Genomic DNA, 19,380 nt, shown 5'->3' with positions numbered 1-19,380 from the left:
TAAACAATATACCTTTAAATAATTGATAGTTCAAAAAAATCAGAAGGAAACTATAAAATATTCTGAGCAGAATAAAAATGAAAACACAACATAAAACTTATGGGATGCAGCTAAAGCAGTGTTTGGAAGGAAATTTATAACTCTGAATGCCTATATTTGTGGAAAAAGAAATCAGTAACCTAAGGTTAAATATCTGCAAAAAGAGCAGCAAATTGAAGCTAAAGCAAGCAGAAGAAAAGGAAATAAAATCAGAGCAGAATCAATGAAAAAGAAAATAATAATAAAAATCAATGAATCCCAAAGTTGGTTCTTCAAATAAATCTACATTGATATGATCAAGGGGAAAAAAAGAAGAGAAAATACAGATTACCAAAAATCAAGAAAGTGGGGACATCACCACCAGTCTTACAGAAATTAAAAGGATTATAAGGGAATACTATAAACAACTATATGCCAACAAACTAGACAATTCAGATGAACTGGACAAATCCCTAGAAAGACAAATTATTGAAACTGATTCAAGAAGATATAGAAAAATTAATCAGACCTGTAACAAGTAATAGAAATAAATGAAATGAATAATTAATCTTCCCACAAAGAAAAGCCCATACCAGACAGATTCACTGGTTAATTCTCTCAAGTATTTAAGTAAGAAATAATACCAATCATTTATAAATACTTCCAGAGGATGAGGGAATACCTCTCAATTAATTCTATGAGCCAGTATTACACTGATACCAAAGTCAGAAAAGATAGCAAAAGAAAAAGAAAACCATAGACCAATCTCCCAACATTAATATAGATGCAAAAATTCTCAATGAAATATTAGCAAATCAAATTCAGTACCTCTTTCTGAGGTGCTGTTAATGGTCCATTTCTTGACTCATTGGTAAATCACTGAGCTAAATATTTTTTGTCTTGTGCACTTATCTGTTATGTTTCAAGGTTTTAAAAGATTTAAACATAAACAAATACAAGAAAGAAAAGAATGCTTAGTACTCAAAGTACAAGCATTTAGGAAAAGACAAAGATAGACAGAAAAGTAAAAATTATGGGAGAATATGACAAGTACCCTAAAAGGTATACGTCAAATAAGAACATAGTCAATCCACATATGCTATTATTTTTATTTTTATTTTTGAGGGGCTGTCAGGTGAGAGACATACAAACAAAAAGTGTTATAAAGGAAATAGAATTTGGACTGCCTTAATCCTAGACAGAATTTCAACAGGTAAAGAAAAAGAAAAATTTAGGCAAAGATCTCCATGAACAAAGCTTGAAATATATTTGGGAGAAATATAACGTTTGGCTCCACCACATGTACAGATGGAAAAAAAAATTCCTTGAAGGCCAACCTAAAAAATATATGAACTTACTCTAAGTATAAAAGGAGTAACTTAAATTTTTGAATCATGGTAGACATGTTTGGGGAGTATTAGTTTGGGAATTGCTGAGTATGATGGATTGGACCACAGATATGGAGGAAGAGATACAGTTAAAGAATAATGCAGTGATTCCCAACCATTTTCTCAGCCCTCCAAAAGCTGATGAGATCAAAACTGTTTTTAAAATAACATGTTATTTACCTTTTTCAGTCTCAGTCCCTAAGTTTCCAGAGGCTGCGTGACATGTGATATTGTAACAGACTGACTGCAGAAGAGGATGTGAGAATCCAGGGGTCTTCTATCAAACCAGACAGTAAAAACCTACATCTGAAAGAGTTATCTTTATATGTAAAACAATCCTACTCTCCTTACTAATTTTATTTTGTAAAATAGTTACTTCTCATAAAAAATTTCATTCATGTTAGCATGTGATACTTCATTATTTTTAAATAAATTTTAAAAATTTTAAGTTTTAATACATTAAATGTAGACAGATGTAAGTCATATAAACTAAAGCTCTTTGGGGTCCACCATAATTTTTAAGAGTGTAAAGACTTCTCATAAAAAATTTCATTCATGTTAGCATGTGATACTTCATTATTTTTAAATAAATTTAAAAAATTTTAAGTTTTAATACATTAAATGTAGACAGATGTAAGTCATATAAACTAAAGCTCTTTGGGGTCCACCATAATTTTTAAGAGTGTAAAGGGGTCCGGGGTCCACCATAATTTTTAAGAGTGTAAAGTAAAACCACAAAGTTTGAGAACTTCTAGAAAAAAATAAAGACATAAAACATAGCAGTAGCAGTAATAAGAATGAAATGCAAAAGATAAATAAAAGTTATGAAAGAGACAAAATTGATGAAAGTTGGACAACCAATAAACGTGGGGGAAAAATGGAGCGCAAAGGCAAAGAATCCAAAAGCTCAGCCTGAATGATTTGGGAGAATGACTGATTAAGATATAAAAAAAAGGTGAGAGTTTGGGGGTGGCAAGCGTTCAGTTTTGGTGCAAATGAAATGCTGGCCAGGTAACCAAATAGAGACATCTAAGAAAATAAAATACATAAGGACTGAGATAGTCTGATGGTTGTGTGTATAGGAATCACCAGGATGTTTTGGTATATTACATAACCGAGCTTCATCTCAAGCAAGAAGAGATATATATATATATATGTATTACCATAAATATCTTAGATCACTTGTCCCCAGTTTCTTGGTTAAAGGTAGCAACTAGTTTCTTCTGAGAACATCTTTTATACTGCCAATTCTGGAAGTTTGTGGGTTACATTTGTTTTTACTACATGGTATTTTATATTTTTTAAGTCTTGGCTAAATTGCTATAGACATTGGTAATTTCAAAGAGGCAGTCTGTTGTAGTTGTAGGGCAACCATACTAAAAAGACAGAAGACTTCATTCTCATTAGTCACTTGCTCTGGAGTTCACTTTCTCCAATTTATAAAATGAAAAGAATATGCATAAAATTAATAAACAGCTATTGACCACTTACCGTGAACAAGTACATATACCCTAGCCTCCCAAAAGTTACAGACAACCAATCCAGACATTAACTAGTAATACCTTTTTCAACTGACTGCATTTGTTGTTGTTCCTTTATAAAGCAGGATTTTCTTAAATTTATTTTAAAAATCATCTCTTTAGAACTTGAAAAGGAGTCCTGGATCCTAGTATTTTGTCAACAAATTTGACTTTACCAGACTGGTAGTCTTCTTAATTTTGCAAATTTCAAGCATATTCTGCCTCTGACATCCCCTCACCCCAATACCCCACCCAACTATACCACCCAACTATCATCTCTCCAGGCTTAAGAGTTCTATGGTTATTTTGGTCAATCTTAAAAACCTCTTCAACCCACTTATCATTTAAACTGGCCATTTTTAGATTTTTTTCAATTCTATTTGGTCTTCCTTGAGTTACGGGATTAGAGATGAATAAATTACTACAGGCAGAATAATGTTATTAGGAAAAAAAAAAAACATCACTTTCCTGGGCTTTTTAGTGGTAACATATCAGGATGCTATCTTCATGGAATCATTTATAAAGAAATATAGTTTATAGGAGTGTTTATCTCACTTTATTAGCAGAAGAACTCCTTTTTTCAACATGAAATTTTATGTAACATATCACTATATTAAACAGACCTAGTTGGGGTTTGTAAAGACCTAAAGCCTCACAGACCCAGTGAAGCCCTTGCCCCTCCTTTCAAACCCCCTCCAACAAAGACCCCTGAGGGTGCTTCCCAGACAGCATGGAGTACAGCAAGAAAATCATCACTTTATAACATCTTTAAATATTAAAAGTGCCAATATGCACAGAAGAACCAAAGGTTCAAATGAAATAAATCAATTATTTCAGAAGGCCTCTTTACTGCAACATCAATAAAACATTATAAAATTCATTTCTTCTCAATTTACTCATACACACATAATATAAAACTTCTCACAGGTTCATATTTGGAAAACTGCCCTTTTTTAAGCAGTCTAGGAATGAATATAACATCAACTTAACATATACTGGCTATTAGTGTAGCATAACAGGAGGAATAATTAGTAATCCTTCCTATAATAGATGTCGATATAGTACAAGATATCAAACACACATTAGTAGTGAAATGGATAAAGATTTTTTTTTATTGCACATTTTCTTACACATCTGCTGCTTTTGGGTAGAGATAAATCTGAAACATTGAGAATTAGTTTGTCATTCTTTCATCAACTGAATTAAAGCAGTAAATTGCCTGTATGTTCCCCTAGTTTATCTTCCAGAAACTAGAACCTTAGCCTTCCCAATTTGTATAGGTAGAAAATCTCAGATTTAACATTAATTTAAAAAAAAATTTAAATACTCATAAAAAAACCCACCAAACAGCATACTGTAAAGAAAACAATTTTTATGTCTATATGTATAACCTAGGCTCAGGGAATTGATTATACAATATAAATCACCCTGCTTCCAAACTATTCAATTTTTGTATGTACAATTAAGCATTTATTTTAGAAAATTTTAACATTTTGAGAAGAAATTGATTCTTTCATAATTAGACTTTTATAAGGTTCTCCCTTCCATGATATGTTATCAAATCTGTAAGAACTCTTTTCCACAGCTTTTCTCATACTATTACAGCAATCACAATTATGAAAAATGCATCATAATTCCACAGCGAACTAGCATCCATGCTTATTCCACATAGGTACTGCCAGTGGTCCCTGTGGTGTCCTTTCAACAATGACAAACTCATCAGGGTTGCCAAATGCCTCATAGAAAACCAATAAATCTTGTATTGCATGCTCCTCAATCTGAAAGAAAGGAGAAGAAAAAAGACTTGCTTTATCCTTTTAATTATAAATTAAGTAGGATACATTAGTTTTCCAATTTCTTTTTGAGGAACTACCACTTCCCTGGATATAATATAGTGGAACTAAATCAGGTATCCTGCTATTCCCTTGGTAAGGAGAAAGCTTGAGGCCTGAGCTAGAATAATGAGATACCCACCCTCCCTTGAAAAGATAGAAAAAGAAACTGAAATGACTGCTGGAATACATTGATTCCAATAGCTTTATTCCATGGGATACTTTCTGTAACTGAAATCCTCTAAATCTTGCTTCTGAGCTCTCCAGAACTACTAAGGATCCTGTCTGTTTCTAAGCCTGGCTCTCTGGTCTTTCAGGTAAGTCTGTAAAATATTAATATCCCTCAAATAAATTTTCTTTTTATTAAGTTAGCCAAAGTTGGTGTCTGTTGCTTACAACTTAAGAACTCTTATTGATAAAGAAGCCAAATTACATGTTAGATTTTGTTAAATTCCCTACTGGTTATTTTAAAAAATTAAAACAGTTGAAAGTATAACCAAATCTAAAAATATGTTTTATCACAATTTATTAGTTCTAAATTAATTATCCTGAATACTTTCAATTAATACTTAAATTGCTGAATGGCAAAGGTTAGTTTTACATGGCATTTACATTTTAATTTGGTAAATATATGTACCTGTCCAAAGCAAACAAAGATAATTTTCTTAAAACCTAAAGATAAAATGTAGTGTAGTTCTTCCCTAAAGTAAACTCTAATAGGTGTGTTATTCACCTGAATCAGAGCCAAGGGTTTTTCTCGACTTCTGATAAGAGCTGCTTCCTGTTGTAGCTCTTCTTCTACAATAGATGCAAAAGTGACTGGGGCTACCATGGAGGGAGCAGTCACTGAAGAAGATAGCCAGGGACTGAAATAATAATAATAATAATAATAAAATAATAATAATGAGTTTCATTCATCTTCCCAAATTTTTGCAAACAAATTTTCCTCTGAAATACTCTTTACCAGTGCTACATTTTTTTTTCCAGTGACCTACAATTTAAGAGGACCTGAGAGCATTTACAGAGATTACAAAATGATGAGGTGAGAAATAGAAAAAAGAACTAATATTTCATTTGGATCAGTGTTATAGAGAAAGTTCTGGAAAATGCCAGAGAGTGATGATGGAGTAGAAGCAAATAACTAAACAGAAAGATAATTCAAACTATCTGACGGAGTATTCTAATAATACATTCTACTCAACACCACAGTATTTCAATTTTCTTAAAATTCTCTTTCAATGTTAAGCAGCAACTTAGCTCTGGAGGTCCTAAAACTAATTATTTAACCTTACTTGGGACTGTCTAGAAGTGGTAAATCTGAAATATGGTTGCCTTCTGGTCCTGGAGTACCATGAGTACAGCATCTGCAAAACAAATGCCAAATTGGAAAATAAATCATCTAGTAATATCAATAAAACTGCTTACTAATAGATACAGGAGAGAAACTATAAACTCCTGACTCAGACAAATTAATGTGTGCAATCTGGTTTACCTTTAAATTTTTAAGTAAATAAAATAATCTATGGATATGTATAAATCTTATATATAAAACTCCATAGAGGAAGATGTTTCAAGAAATGGTCTATTTTTCCCAATAATACTCATATAGCAATCAAACATTTATCAAGAAGTACACAGAACTTTGTGCAGAATGTTTCACATTAATAATATTTTATATATAAAAGTGATAAATCGGCACTGTTTCAAAATATAAAGAAACAAGATAATTCACAGCTAAATTCTGTGAGTGACTAATACACTTTTATAAGCTAGGGATTATAGATAGGACAGAAATACAAGATATGATCTATACCTTCTAAGAACTCACAAGCTAGATGAGGAAACAACATATAATATGACATATAAAACAATGGAAAAGAACTTAAGATAGCATCAGACAAACTGAGTTCTACTGAGTATAAGGACTATAAAAGTCAAAATGTTATAGTCATTCGAGAGGGCCTCGTGAGAAGACAATAATAAAGGGGTATACAATGAGGGGGAGAGGAAGGAGAAAAACTAAAAATGGTACTATACAGACCGGCCTAATTGTGAAATTTTAGAGCCAGAAAGGTCCCTAGAGATTATCTAGATGAATCCAGTGCCCTCTTTCAGCAATGAGCAAACTGAGGCCTAGATAGGTTTACCAATACAAAGTCAAACAGAGTAAACAAACAGGGCCTGAAATAATAACTTCCTAATTCAATTATATACATTTACAGGGCATGTGTCAAGATTACAGGAGGTGCTGAAAATAAAGCTGATTAAAATTCAATCCTCTCCCCTCAAAAAATTCTGGTAGGGAAGATTTAAAAATATACTTAAGTTAAAAAGAAATAGTAGGGCCAGAGCATACAATGCACTGAAAGCTAAAATGCTTAGACCTGATGTGTGTCAACCAAATTCACTGAGAGCCTAAGTATGTCATGTACATTATCTCATTAAATCCTCCCAATACTTTGTGAAGAAAGCACATATTATTTCCATTACACTGATAAAAAACTAAGACTCAAGGAATTAGATAAGTAGCAGAGAGATAATTCAAATCCAGGTCTTTTTCACTCAGAGTACAGAGTTTTTTCCATAATCACACAGCTGCCATTGTTTCTATTCCCTTTAGTCTGAAATACATTCTACTTCAAATACCTTCTTTCTTTAAGGACTGGCTCAAATATTACCTTCTCTCTCCTCTTATAGAACTTCAATCACTATTACAAAGCTTCACACACTGTGATATTATGGTTTATATGTCTGTCTTAACTGTTAGACTAGTCTCTCAGGGTACAGGACTGTGTTTCATTCATCTTTGTATCTCAATGTCCAACATAACACCTGGAACATAGTTGTTTATGAAAAAGTAATTAGAGAATAAATGATTGAAACAGAAAGTCAAAGGTTTTGTTTTTTTAGTTTATTTTGTTTTTCTTAAGTTCTTTATTCATTTGAAAAACTGATAACTTTATTACAGGTATAGGTACTGAAATACAACATGAAATGAGAATAGGTCTAGTTATAAGATTTTTAGTTTTAATGAAGTTCTATGAGTTGAAATCTGCTGAATCTTCCCCTGTCCCATGATACCCGAAATAAGAGAAATCCCCAGGATGAAGTAGAAGATAACTTCAGGCCAGGAGAAAAATGAAGTCAAAGAGTTGAACTAGAAAGCAGCTGGGATAAACTTGTAATGAGATGATGTGAATGTAGACTAGACTGTAAAATAAATGAAAAAAATTCTACATTCTGAGGGAACAAATAATTAAATAAAAATCCCCTTGGTTAAGTCCCCTGGAAGGTCTTAAAGTCAGTCCAAGACTAGAGATCAGAGGTCTTCTAGGGCATTAAAGCAAAACGGAGAACATAGATAATGATTTTAATGGTACGCAGAAATCATCCTGGTGTTCTAGGGACCAACTAAAATGTTTTGACACTTTTAAAGAAACTCAAAAATACTGTAGAACCAATTATTATTTAACTGCTAAGCAAAAAGCAGTAGCTATGAGCTCTGTCTTCAAAAATGGTATGTCACTGGCTAACAAAACTGAGTATTAGAATTAAGTATCTTATACAGGCCTTGTTAAATCAAGGTGAAACGACCAGAGATTAAATACAACAATTTATCTATTTAATGTTTTATAATTTATAAAGTACTTTCATATATGCTATCTGATATTAGTCTTACAGTGAACTTGTGTGATAAGTATTACTATTCTTGTTGCAAACATGACAAAACTGAGGTTCAGAAAAGTTCAGAAAGGGCTACCATGTCAGACTGAAACACAAATCTGTTCATAAGACTACAATCCCAGAATTCTTTTCACTAATGATTTTTCAATGGATAATCTCATTAATCATAAATTTACTCAAATAACTTGAAGTTTGTCAAAATTTCACCTTAAAATGAAGCAAGTTTATTAAATAAAATAGAACGAGGATTAAACAAATATCAAAAAATTCTAAGCTTTCAAATAATAAATATAGCATTATTAATACACAGAAAAAAACATCCCAAGAGACAATCTGTATAAAATTTAGCCTTCTGGGGGAAAAAAAAAACAAACATAAATAAGTTAGCTAAAATCTTCTTTAAAAGCTTTTTGTTCAAACTGAAGAACAGCAGTATTATCAAATTTAGACTTTAATGGAACAACTAAATTACTTTTTGCTCATACAGTTGGCCTCTTTTTTTAAAAAAAAAAATTTGTACTAGCTTAATTACAAAGACTTTTATATAAAATTAGAGCTGATATAATCATAGAATAATTTTTGTCTCATGAGTAGTTTTTCTTACTAATTAGAAACAAGCTCATATTCATGTCCAGAATTACATAAGGGGGTATTTAAGTGAAAGGAAAATAAAAGAAAACACATGAAATGAAAAAAGAATATATAAGTGACAATAAACAAACAAAAATCGCATAAATCCCTCTTTTCTACATTTTAACACCCCCAGCGACATTGCCATTCCTTCCCTAGCCGGGGGGGGGGGGGGAATCACATTTTCTACAGTTAAAATAAGCATGTATAATTTGTGGAACTTCCTGAGATGAGCACCCTCCCCTGCCATCCTAACTCCCCAAAGGACCATGAGCATTCCTATCTTCTTGCTTTAACTCCCACTACTTCCTCTGTTTACACTGTTCCTTCTCCTCTCTTCTATTTCGTCTTTTAAAAATCCATCCCTATGTTCAAAAGGTGGTGACAATGAAAAGGATCAATAAGATCTATTTTTCCTAATATTGTTCACATGGCCATAAACATAATGATGAAATATTTGGAATACAAAACATGTTTATGGACTAAAACAGCTCAAGCCCTTCTTCTTCAATGAAGTCTTCCTGACAACTATAGCCCATGGTGACTTTTTCCTTCTCTGAACCACTCATTAGCACTTAACCATATATTGCTTCGTGACCTCTTTAATAATGTTATGGATGGAGTTTGGATGTGTTGTCCCCTCCAAAACTCATGTGAAAATTTGAGTGGCAGTGTTGGAAACTGAGTGAGTCATGGGGGAGGATCCTTCATGAATGGATTAATGCTCTCCCTGGGGGAGGGGGGATTAATGAATGAGTTCTCGCTCTATTAGTTCACTCGAGAGCTGGCTGTTTAAAAGACCCTGGCACCTCCTCTCTCTCTCTTGTTCTCTCTCTCTCTTGCTTCCTCTTGCCATGTGATCTGATTGTACCCGCCGGCTGCCTGCCACTTTCCACCATGAGTAGAAACAGCCTGAGGCCTGTGCCAGATGCAGCTGTCCCAGAATCATAAACCAAATAAACCTCCATTCTTTATAAATTATCCAATCTCAGGTTTCTGTTATAGCAACCCAAAACAGACTAACCCAGTTATACTGTATTGTAATTTCATTTTTGTTCTGTTGTTTAACTTCCATGTATACATATTTAGATTTAACAACTAGATTTCAAACACATTAAAGGCTGGGCCTGTGTATTATATGTTAATATATACCAAACCTAAGCCAGTAGTATCTTTTACAAATAGAAGGATACTTCAGAATGTGCATCCTTTCTTTCACAGTAAAACCTGAGCATTTGGGGTTGTTGAGGATAAGAAAGATATTATTTTTGTTAGAGAGGACAAATAAAATTACCTTAGTGAAGGGGGAGCATGAGTGACAAGCCAGTTTCTTTAATGCAAGTTTTTATTATTGCACTAGAGAGTAGAAGGCACAAGCATTTCTTTTTTTTTTTTTTTTTTTATACCAGTAAGGGGATCACAACCCTTGGCACGGTGTTGCCTGCACCACACTCAGCCAGTGAGCGCACCAGCCATCCCTATATAGGACCCGAACCCGCAGCCTTGGCGCTACCAGCACCGCACTCTCCCGAGTGAACCATGGGGTCGGCCCTCTCCATTAACTTTTTGAAGTATCCTTGTATGTCCCATAATTTGGCAAATTAATAAATATTTTACTTTGTAATATTTTATATTTCTTTTTTTAAAAAGCTCACTTATGATTACATATTTTCTATGAAATAAAAACTAAAACTCAAGCGATATGTTTTCTTTCTCAGAATCACTTTCAATGATAGCCACAGCTATTTAAAACACCAACTCCCATACCAAATATCCAAGCTATGGATACCTAATACTGTCATACACTCCTTTATATCAAACTTTCAAAGTAGTATAACAGCACACACTTATCCCAATTAAGAGAGTTGATGTTACAGCACACTCTAGTGATCAGGTATTGAAACCACGGATCTTTAATATTTTAAGAGTTTCATGACAAAATTATTTATCTCAAGAAAAACAAAATTTTAATGTATACTGTTAACGTTCAAAATGTAAAATACTACAAAAATGAACTTAATTTTCATACCTTCAAATTTATACATTTAAGGCATGCAATGTAACTCACTACATTAGAAACAAACATTATTTAAAACAGAGCTATAATTTTAACTCATTTATTCATTCAGTCATTCACCAAATGTTCACTGAGCACCTACTACATGCCAGAAACCATTTTAGGCACTAGTGACACAAGATGAGCAAAGAGAATTATCTTCCTTGCTCTCATTGAACATGTAGTTAAGTATACAGATACAAAAATTAAACAATCACACTAATAATTAACTGTGAAAAGTATGATGAAGGAAAAGTGGTATAAGAACAAAATAACAGGAAATTAAACCAGTAAGGGAAGTCAGACTTCTCCAAAGAATATGACTGAATAGAGATTGAAAGAAGAGTCAGAGTCAATTAGTCAGAGTAAGGAAGTAGAAAGAAGCAAAGTGCATCTGAGAACTAAGAGATCAAGATAGCTAGAATACAGAAACTGTGTTACAAAGTAAATCTAAAGAGGTTGGCAAGAGCCAGACTATGCAGGCCTTACAGGCCATATTAAGAATTCTAGCTTTTACTGGAAAAGCAGTAAGCTCTGTTTTTAAAAAGAACATGTTAGTTCAATATACTGAAGGAAAGTAAGAAAGGCTTTGGCAAGAGCAGTCAGGAGGGCTACTCTGGTAGCCCCAGTGAAAGATCACTGGAGTCTGAATGAGGATGATCGCACTGGAGATATAGTATATGGATTTGAGAAGAGATAAAACTAGCATGTCCTGATGATGCACTGAATATTAGTGAGGAGAATGGAGGTGTCAGAGACTTGCAAATGCTATTTACTAAGGAAGAAAAATCAGGAAAAATGGGCTGTTTTATATTTTGTCCATATTTTTGTTTGATTTTGGTTTTATGAAAGGGGTATGAGGAAAACACTGAGTTTGATTTCGGACTTAAAGTTTGAGCTGTTTCTGAACATCTAAATAGAATGGCAAGGTCAAGAAGACAGGTGAATAACTAAGTCTGAAGCTCAGATGACAAATGTGGGCAGAAGATATACATTTTGAGTCTTCAGTTACATTTGAGTCTATCTACTAACTGAACATATGCTCATAAAAAAGATAGTGTAGAAAGAAAATAAAGTGAAATGAAAAGATGACCTGTGATTGAACTTCAATATGATGAACCATATAAAAAGTCCATGGTGTTGGCAATATGAAGATCACTGTTTCAGTTTAGAAATGGGGCTGGAAGCCAGAATGAATTAAGAAGTGAGTGGGAGCTGACAGCGCTTTGAGAAATCTGGCTGTGAAGAGGGTGGTGGATTGGTAATGATAGAGCAAATGAGAAGAAAGTATGGGAGTTGAGCAAGGAATTGATTATACCATCCAGACCACATGAGAGAGAAACCAGATGGGAAGAATCTAGTTAAAAGGAAAAGGTTGAGACTACATAAGAAAGAAAAGAGATAATAGTTTAAGGCTTCTGAAGGGGAGAGGGGTAGGATAAAAGCACAGGTATAGATATTGGCCTTAGATAGAAGGGATAACTTTTCCATTGCAAAATAAGAAAGGAGAATAAGGTAAATACAAATAAGGGCAGATTTGTTTATCTCACAGTACGAAAATAAACAAGTTACAGGTCTATTTAAAAACCTGGTCTGGGGGCCGCCCCCGTGGCTCACTTGGGAGAGTGTGGTGCTGATAATACCAAGGCCACAGGTTCGGATCCCGAAATAGGGATGGCCGGTTAGCTCACTTGGGAGAGAGTGGTGCTAACAACACCAAGTCAGGTGTTAAGATCCCCTTACTGGTCATCTTTAAAAAAAAAAAAAAAGGTCTACAGGACATCACTCAACCTACAAAAACGATGGTATATTTTTCTTATATCACAAAGAATGATACTAGTTTTTAAAAATATTATAATACATGTGGGAAATGAGATCTGGGGTTACTACAGAGGATAATATACATTTTATTTTTATTTTTATTTTTATTTTTAAAAATGTAAGACTGTTTTTCATTAAAAAAATTTGTTTGGGTTGGAAAAACCTACTAATGAGAGATGCATGTATAATGACTATTTTAAAACATTTATATTGATGTGTTACAATTATGTATATTATGTATATTTTTACGGAATATATATATAAGATATATGTATGTAAGAGTGCATGGACGTGTACAATGGCACTCAAATGTAGTTAGACATAAACATCATTTTTACTATGAGAATTTAATAACATGAAGAGGTTACCTGTCACTTAGAAATGGAATAAATGCCCTACTCTCAACATCTTTAAAAAAAGAACTTACAAGATACTGAATAGTTTTAAATTGCTTAGGTTGAGTAGTTTCCAGTTTACCATAAAATGTTCAACAAATATTTGTTGGTATTTCATTTTTTTTCTGAAATACATTTTTTGAAACTAATAAAAATTATATATTCAAATACTTTTAATACATTGAAGATCACCAACACACTATCTTCCATTGCAAAGTTAATTCTTTTTAATATAAACTCAAAAAATAAAGTTTCTGTCTATCATCTCTGTTTCAATAGAGTGTTCCCAGAGAATGTCAAGAATCAGGACTTCTTAATATTAGATAATTAAAACAAAATATAGAATTAAACTGAATGTTGAGTTTAATATACTTCCTCATAATGCTTTAGGTAATTTTATTATTTATTTAAGGTTTTTCTTATCTTTTGAACTATAACAGTTCTAAATGAGCAGGGGCTACTTTAATTTTGTTCACCATTGTAACTCTAGAATGTTTCATAGTGTCTGATACAAAGCAGATAATAAATAAATATTTACTTGCCAAATTTAAGACTACGAATGCCTTACATCACACCCAGTTTTATACGTACAAGTCTACTATAAATATTAAAATTTTAACTTATAAATTTATATGTAAAAAGGCTTAATCTATTTTATATGTTAGAGTTCCATTTCAGATTTTTTATTTCAAAATAGTATTCCACTGCTAAAAGTGTTTAAAAAGTTAGGGAGACACACCAGATGACTTCTTCAGTTCCTTTATGATTTATGATTTTCTGTATTGAAAGAAAATGACTCAAAAACTTTGCTCCAAAAAGTACATATCTCTTATAAGGAAGCCAGTCACAACATCGACAATAACAACACTGTATGTCTAAACATTTCATCTAAACCAGTAGTTTCCAAACAAATGTTAAAAGACTATGACAGTTCCTCAGGAGCTGCACATAGGGTAGGCATGGTGAAATTAAATTAGTATGGTTCCTAGTCCCCTTTTCCGGCTTCAGTCAGAGAAGTTTATGTTTTGTTTGATACACTGAAACTGAATATAAATTTCATTTTAAAAATGGGTTTAGGAGGAAAAAAAAGATTTGATAACCAATGAAATCAAGGGTTTATCATTATGTAAAAATAATGTGACATTTTAATTACTTTTTTGTGTGTGTAAAACACTCTAGGGATTAATATCTTTGGGAAGTATCTTATTAGCAGAAATAGGAGGACAAAACTCCATTTAGTCATCCAACTAAACATTTTTTTTTTCTTTCAACATTGGTTTATCTAATGCCCCATGAATGTTCCCTTTTGAACAACAATTAAGAGAATTTATATACCATGTTGGGGAAGCAATTTTTATTAAAATACTGCTTTTAAATTATGGATGGGTCTTCATGTCTCATATAGGCATTTAAAATATAAAATATCTTTATAAAATACATTGCTCTTTAAAAACTAGTATCAAAAATAGCTAGAGAAAAAACTGGAAACACCCACACACACAGATAGACAGACTGTGATATATCCATCCAATGAAATACTATTCAGCAATAAAATTGAATCAATTATTGATACATACAACAACATGGATGAATCTCAAAATAATTATGCTGAGTAAAAGAAGACAGATTTTTAAAAAGGGTATTGTATGGTTCCATTAATATTAAACTCTAAAATATACAAGCTAGTCTGTATCAGCAGACGCAGATTAGTAGTTGTTTGGGGAGCAGAATATAGAGGGTGTGAGAAAGGGATTATAAAAGGGCATGAGAAAACTTCTGACAATGACAATTACGTTCACTATCAGGTAGTGATGGTTTCAGTGGTGTGCACATATGTCAAAATTTCAAATTGTTGTCATAAAATTTAAATGTATGCAGTCTATTATAAGCCAAATACACCTCAATAACTGCTTCAAAAAAAAGGAGGGAACAGTCATGCTAATTTAATTTTGAATGTAAAAGAATATCATAAAATTTTTGAAGATTATTTCAGAACATAAAACCACCACAGAATATTTTAAGGAAGAAAATGTATTGGTTTTAAGTTAATTTTATTACCTTACAATTTTGGGAGACTGAGAATTTTCAATTCCTTTAAAACAAACTTTTTTGACATGATCTCCCGCACTATAGCCAGTAATAGATTTTTTTTCTTCTGGTAAGAAATCCCGGAATGACTTGGATGAAACCGAATGTAGAGAAGAAGCCCTGCAAAAAAAAAGCAAAGATCATGTTAAAACATCCATTTTGTAAAAGGGCATTGCTGGAATATACAAGGAGACAATAGAATGCATACCAAAAATTTTACAATGCTATTATATAATTACAGTTTTTAATATGATGCTAGAGTCTTGCTGTCAACTGTGAACTAATCAAAACTGTACCATAAGAAAAAGGAATCAATGGAGACTAATACCCAAGATAACCCAGATGCTGAAATTAGCAATGACATTAAAATAGCTATTATAACTATGTCTCAGAGGACAACAACAAAAATACTCAGAATGAATTAAAGAATAGGTACGTACAGCAGAGGAAAAGAACCTACATAAAAAAATCAGCTAGAAATTTTTTACCAAACTTCCACTTACTCAGTAAGGGTTAAATCAATACAAACTACCTTACAACAGATCTTTCTAAATAAAAGAAATTCACTAAAAACTTAATACATGTTACAGAAATGAGTTAATCATGTGACTATATTGCAAATTAAGTTACAATTGGTTTAAGTAAATAATAATGGCTAACATTTATTTATTTCATAACACAGTGTTGAAGTACTATGCTAAATGTGTGTTCCATGTGTTAACTCAGTTTAATCTTCACAATACCCCTGTGAAGGAGGCACTGTTATTACCCCATTTTATGGACAAGGATACTAATACAGAGAACAATTAAACAGCTGATCTGAGGCCACACTGCTACCAACTAACACATCCACAATTTAAACTCAGACAAAGCTTACTCCAAAACCCAGGCTTAATCACTATACTTCTGTGCCCACATTTAAAAGTCATTTGCCCTAAGAAAAACCATAAATAATAACAAATTTTCTTTACAGACTTGTATCAGAAACATGACCTAAGATATTCATGTTAAAAATATTTCTTCAAAAGGAACTATCCCAACTTCGACTTTATCACCCAGTTATTTCCCCCAAACACATACATACCTGTACACAGAACATAAAATCATCTTTTTTAAAAAAGTTACTTGGATAACATCTCCTTAAGAATAAGTATAGGTAACAGTGCTTAGAAAAATATCATAAATTCATACACTCATTAACATGCACACTAATTACCTATAAAATGCCTTATGCATATTGCTTTAAATAAGTTCCATTGTTCTTTCCACTGATTATGCCATAATTTGAAACAGTGTCTGATTTCCTATAATTTTACTTTGCTAACTCATAGGCTTCACTATTTTCCATCTTAGCAGCCACAGAAACTTTATGGAGAATAATTTGTAGACATTTGTATCCTCACAAAAATGAACCAGGATTTTGTTCATCAGCTAAAGTAGCCCTGAAATTTTGTTCTAATGAATAAAATTTCTGGCTCTAAAAAGTTAAAAAACTGAAATTAGTTTATATTATGTAGGTTAGCTTTAAATAAAATTTGGAAGAATTTACACTTATACATCAAAACAGGCTGCAAAGACTGTGCATTTTTTTATTCAAGATGACTGGTGAAAAATATTACATTATTTCTCCAAGTAAAACATTTGATATTTAAAAGGGGGCAAATCCCATAAATATTTGGTATTTTCACATTAGATTTAAAATTCAACTGGTTAGAACTTCATTCTATTACAAAACTCGGTTATCTATAATACTGTGCATTGCCACACCTACTTGCAGGCAGCAGGAGTACAACTACATGCAGCACTGGGAGTTGTATAGACCAGGTAAATGAATGTGTGAACGAACCAGTGAAAACCCTACCACAACCACAAGAGACTTAGAGGGCTGATTTGCGACTTGCTTAAGAATTGCACATTAACCTTAATATTAAAATAAACATAGTAAAAAAAAAACTTCTAAAGAAATAAAATCTCATTAGATGATTCTTCAGATGAGAAGTATTTTTTAAAAACTTACAAATAAATCAATACAGTCATAAATACATTCTGTAAATACCATCTGTAAATCAGATTAAAATGCTAATTTCAGATTAACTTTCTACTTTTTCAAAGCAAAGCTTAAATTCTTCCAATAACATGTACAATGGATGTTCTCAGGAAAACAATCTATTCCACTTTTACTTCAAGCACATATTACATGCATGCACACTCTATGTGTATCTAATTAAAAATCAAATGATATACTGAACAATGTGGTTACCTCATAATCTTAAAATCACACAAAGCAGCATATTACATTATGTTCTCTCAATAATTAATTTCATGTCTAGTGCTCCACTGAAAATACCTTGTAGCCTTGTACGAATTCAATAAAGAAAATTATTAAACAACCTGATAATGGTTATATCAATCTATACTAAACATGTATCAAAGTTCCTAAATACCAAACATTAACTATTTTATGTAAATGTGTTCTTCAAATTCTAACAAATGTTTTCTGATCTATGGCATTAATTTAGGATAACATTCCCATAATCTAACAATAAATTATATGTATATACTTTACATATATGAGTGTATTTCAAAAAGTTGGTGAAAAAATAGATTTGAAAGATAATACAAACCTTTCCATGAATTTTTTAAGTACCCTCATATATTTATTTAATTTAGGATAACATTCCCATAATCTAACAATAAATTATATGTATATACTTTACATATATGAGGGTATTTCAAAAAGTTGGTGAAAAAATAGATTTGAAAGATAATACAAACCTTTCCATGAATTTTTTAAGTACCCTCATATATTTATTTTAAAATGTCTGTATAATTACTTATGTATATGCATATTTACATATATATTTTACACACATATTTTACAAAGTTACCTCAGCTCATTGTTTAATGAGTACAACTAAAAGCAATGCATATTTTTAAAAGAATTTCACAGAAATGAACTTGAAAAGATCCTTAAAAATAACAATATAATCTTAAGCCATAAAAAGGGCATAAATCATTAATTTTATGACAACTCAGATACCTCTCACCTTGATAATAATTCAGAATAAAAGTATCTATAATAAGACATTAAATAAATTTTCCTGTATCCTAAGATACATAAAATTCATTACTCATTTGTTTGTATTTAAGTTTACCAATCACATTTTCATAAAATAAATGTATAACAAACACCCTGATTACATTAGGGGCCAAACTTTATGGCATTTTTCCCCCTAGAATTCTCCTTAATATGCCATAATAGATTCCTTTTAAAATTTAGACAGTGCCTTCAATATGGGACTCTGAGTACATGTTGCTAATAATTACTGGGGAAAATTTTTTCCTGAATTTGAAAATCGAAGTCTGAAGTTTCAGATAAATACTTAAATATTTTCCCCTGAAATCCCATATAAAGTGAGTAGGAAAGTAATCACAAAGGTATAAACCCACAAGAGCAAAAGGAATAAGATATTAAGACGATGGCAGACTGAATATAGCAACACATTTCCGGCGGATGGCAAAGACCTGGAGTGATAACTGATGTAGCAGAATAGAAATAAAGGAAACCTGATAGTCATCAGGCAGGTGTTGGTAGGGTATGAAGCTTAGAACCCTGGGAATGCTCACACATTGAAGACATCTTACGTATATCAAATCCTGAGGTAGGCATGAGGATGAAAATGTGAAAATTGTTTCAAAGTTTTCTTGTGGAGTGGTTGAGAATGCCAAATGTCCTATCTCCATGTGGTCACATGACTACACCTCCTTTACCTTAGCAGAAGGAAATATTGACTCAAAGTCACTAGTAATAGAGGGAACAGAGAGAGCAGAAGTGAACTGTTGAGTATAAAGTCTATACCCTAAATGGTGAAGCATGTGAAAATCTATATCAAATGGTGAGAATCAGTTCCAGTCCTATAACCAAATACATACCTCACCAGCAACAAA

At 32.2% G+C, this 19,380-nt stretch overlaps 1 protein-coding gene across 2 annotated transcripts in view; it reads right to left on the bottom strand.

The window, feature by feature from the left end:
* Nucleotides 1-4,473: 4,473 nt before the first annotated feature.
* LOC103588400 (inhibitor of Bruton tyrosine kinase-like) overlaps nucleotides 4,474-19,380 on the bottom strand; it is a 27,194-nt gene continuing 12,287 nt past the window's right edge. For both annotated transcript variants that reach the window (XM_008570063.1, XM_008570064.1), the window contains exons 8-11: nucleotides 15,403-15,552; nucleotides 6,051-6,122; nucleotides 5,492-5,624; nucleotides 4,474-4,704 (exon numbers count right to left, since the gene is read on the bottom strand). In XM_008570063.1, the coding sequence (XP_008568285.1) occupies nucleotides 4,573-4,704; nucleotides 5,492-5,624; nucleotides 6,051-6,122; nucleotides 15,403-15,552 (487 nt within the window). In that variant the 3' untranslated portion in view covers nucleotides 4,474-4,572. The remainder of the gene's footprint in view (nucleotides 4,705-5,491; nucleotides 5,625-6,050; nucleotides 6,123-15,402; nucleotides 15,553-19,380) is intronic.

The sequence above is a fragment of the Galeopterus variegatus genome, unplaced genomic scaffold (genome assembly GCF_000696425.1).
Source record: "Galeopterus variegatus unplaced genomic scaffold, G_variegatus-3.0.2 Scaffold567, whole genome shotgun sequence".
In the NCBI taxonomy this organism is placed as follows: domain Eukaryota; kingdom Metazoa; phylum Chordata; class Mammalia; order Dermoptera; family Cynocephalidae; genus Galeopterus; species Galeopterus variegatus.
This window is presented reverse-complemented; position numbering and strand designations above follow the sequence as displayed.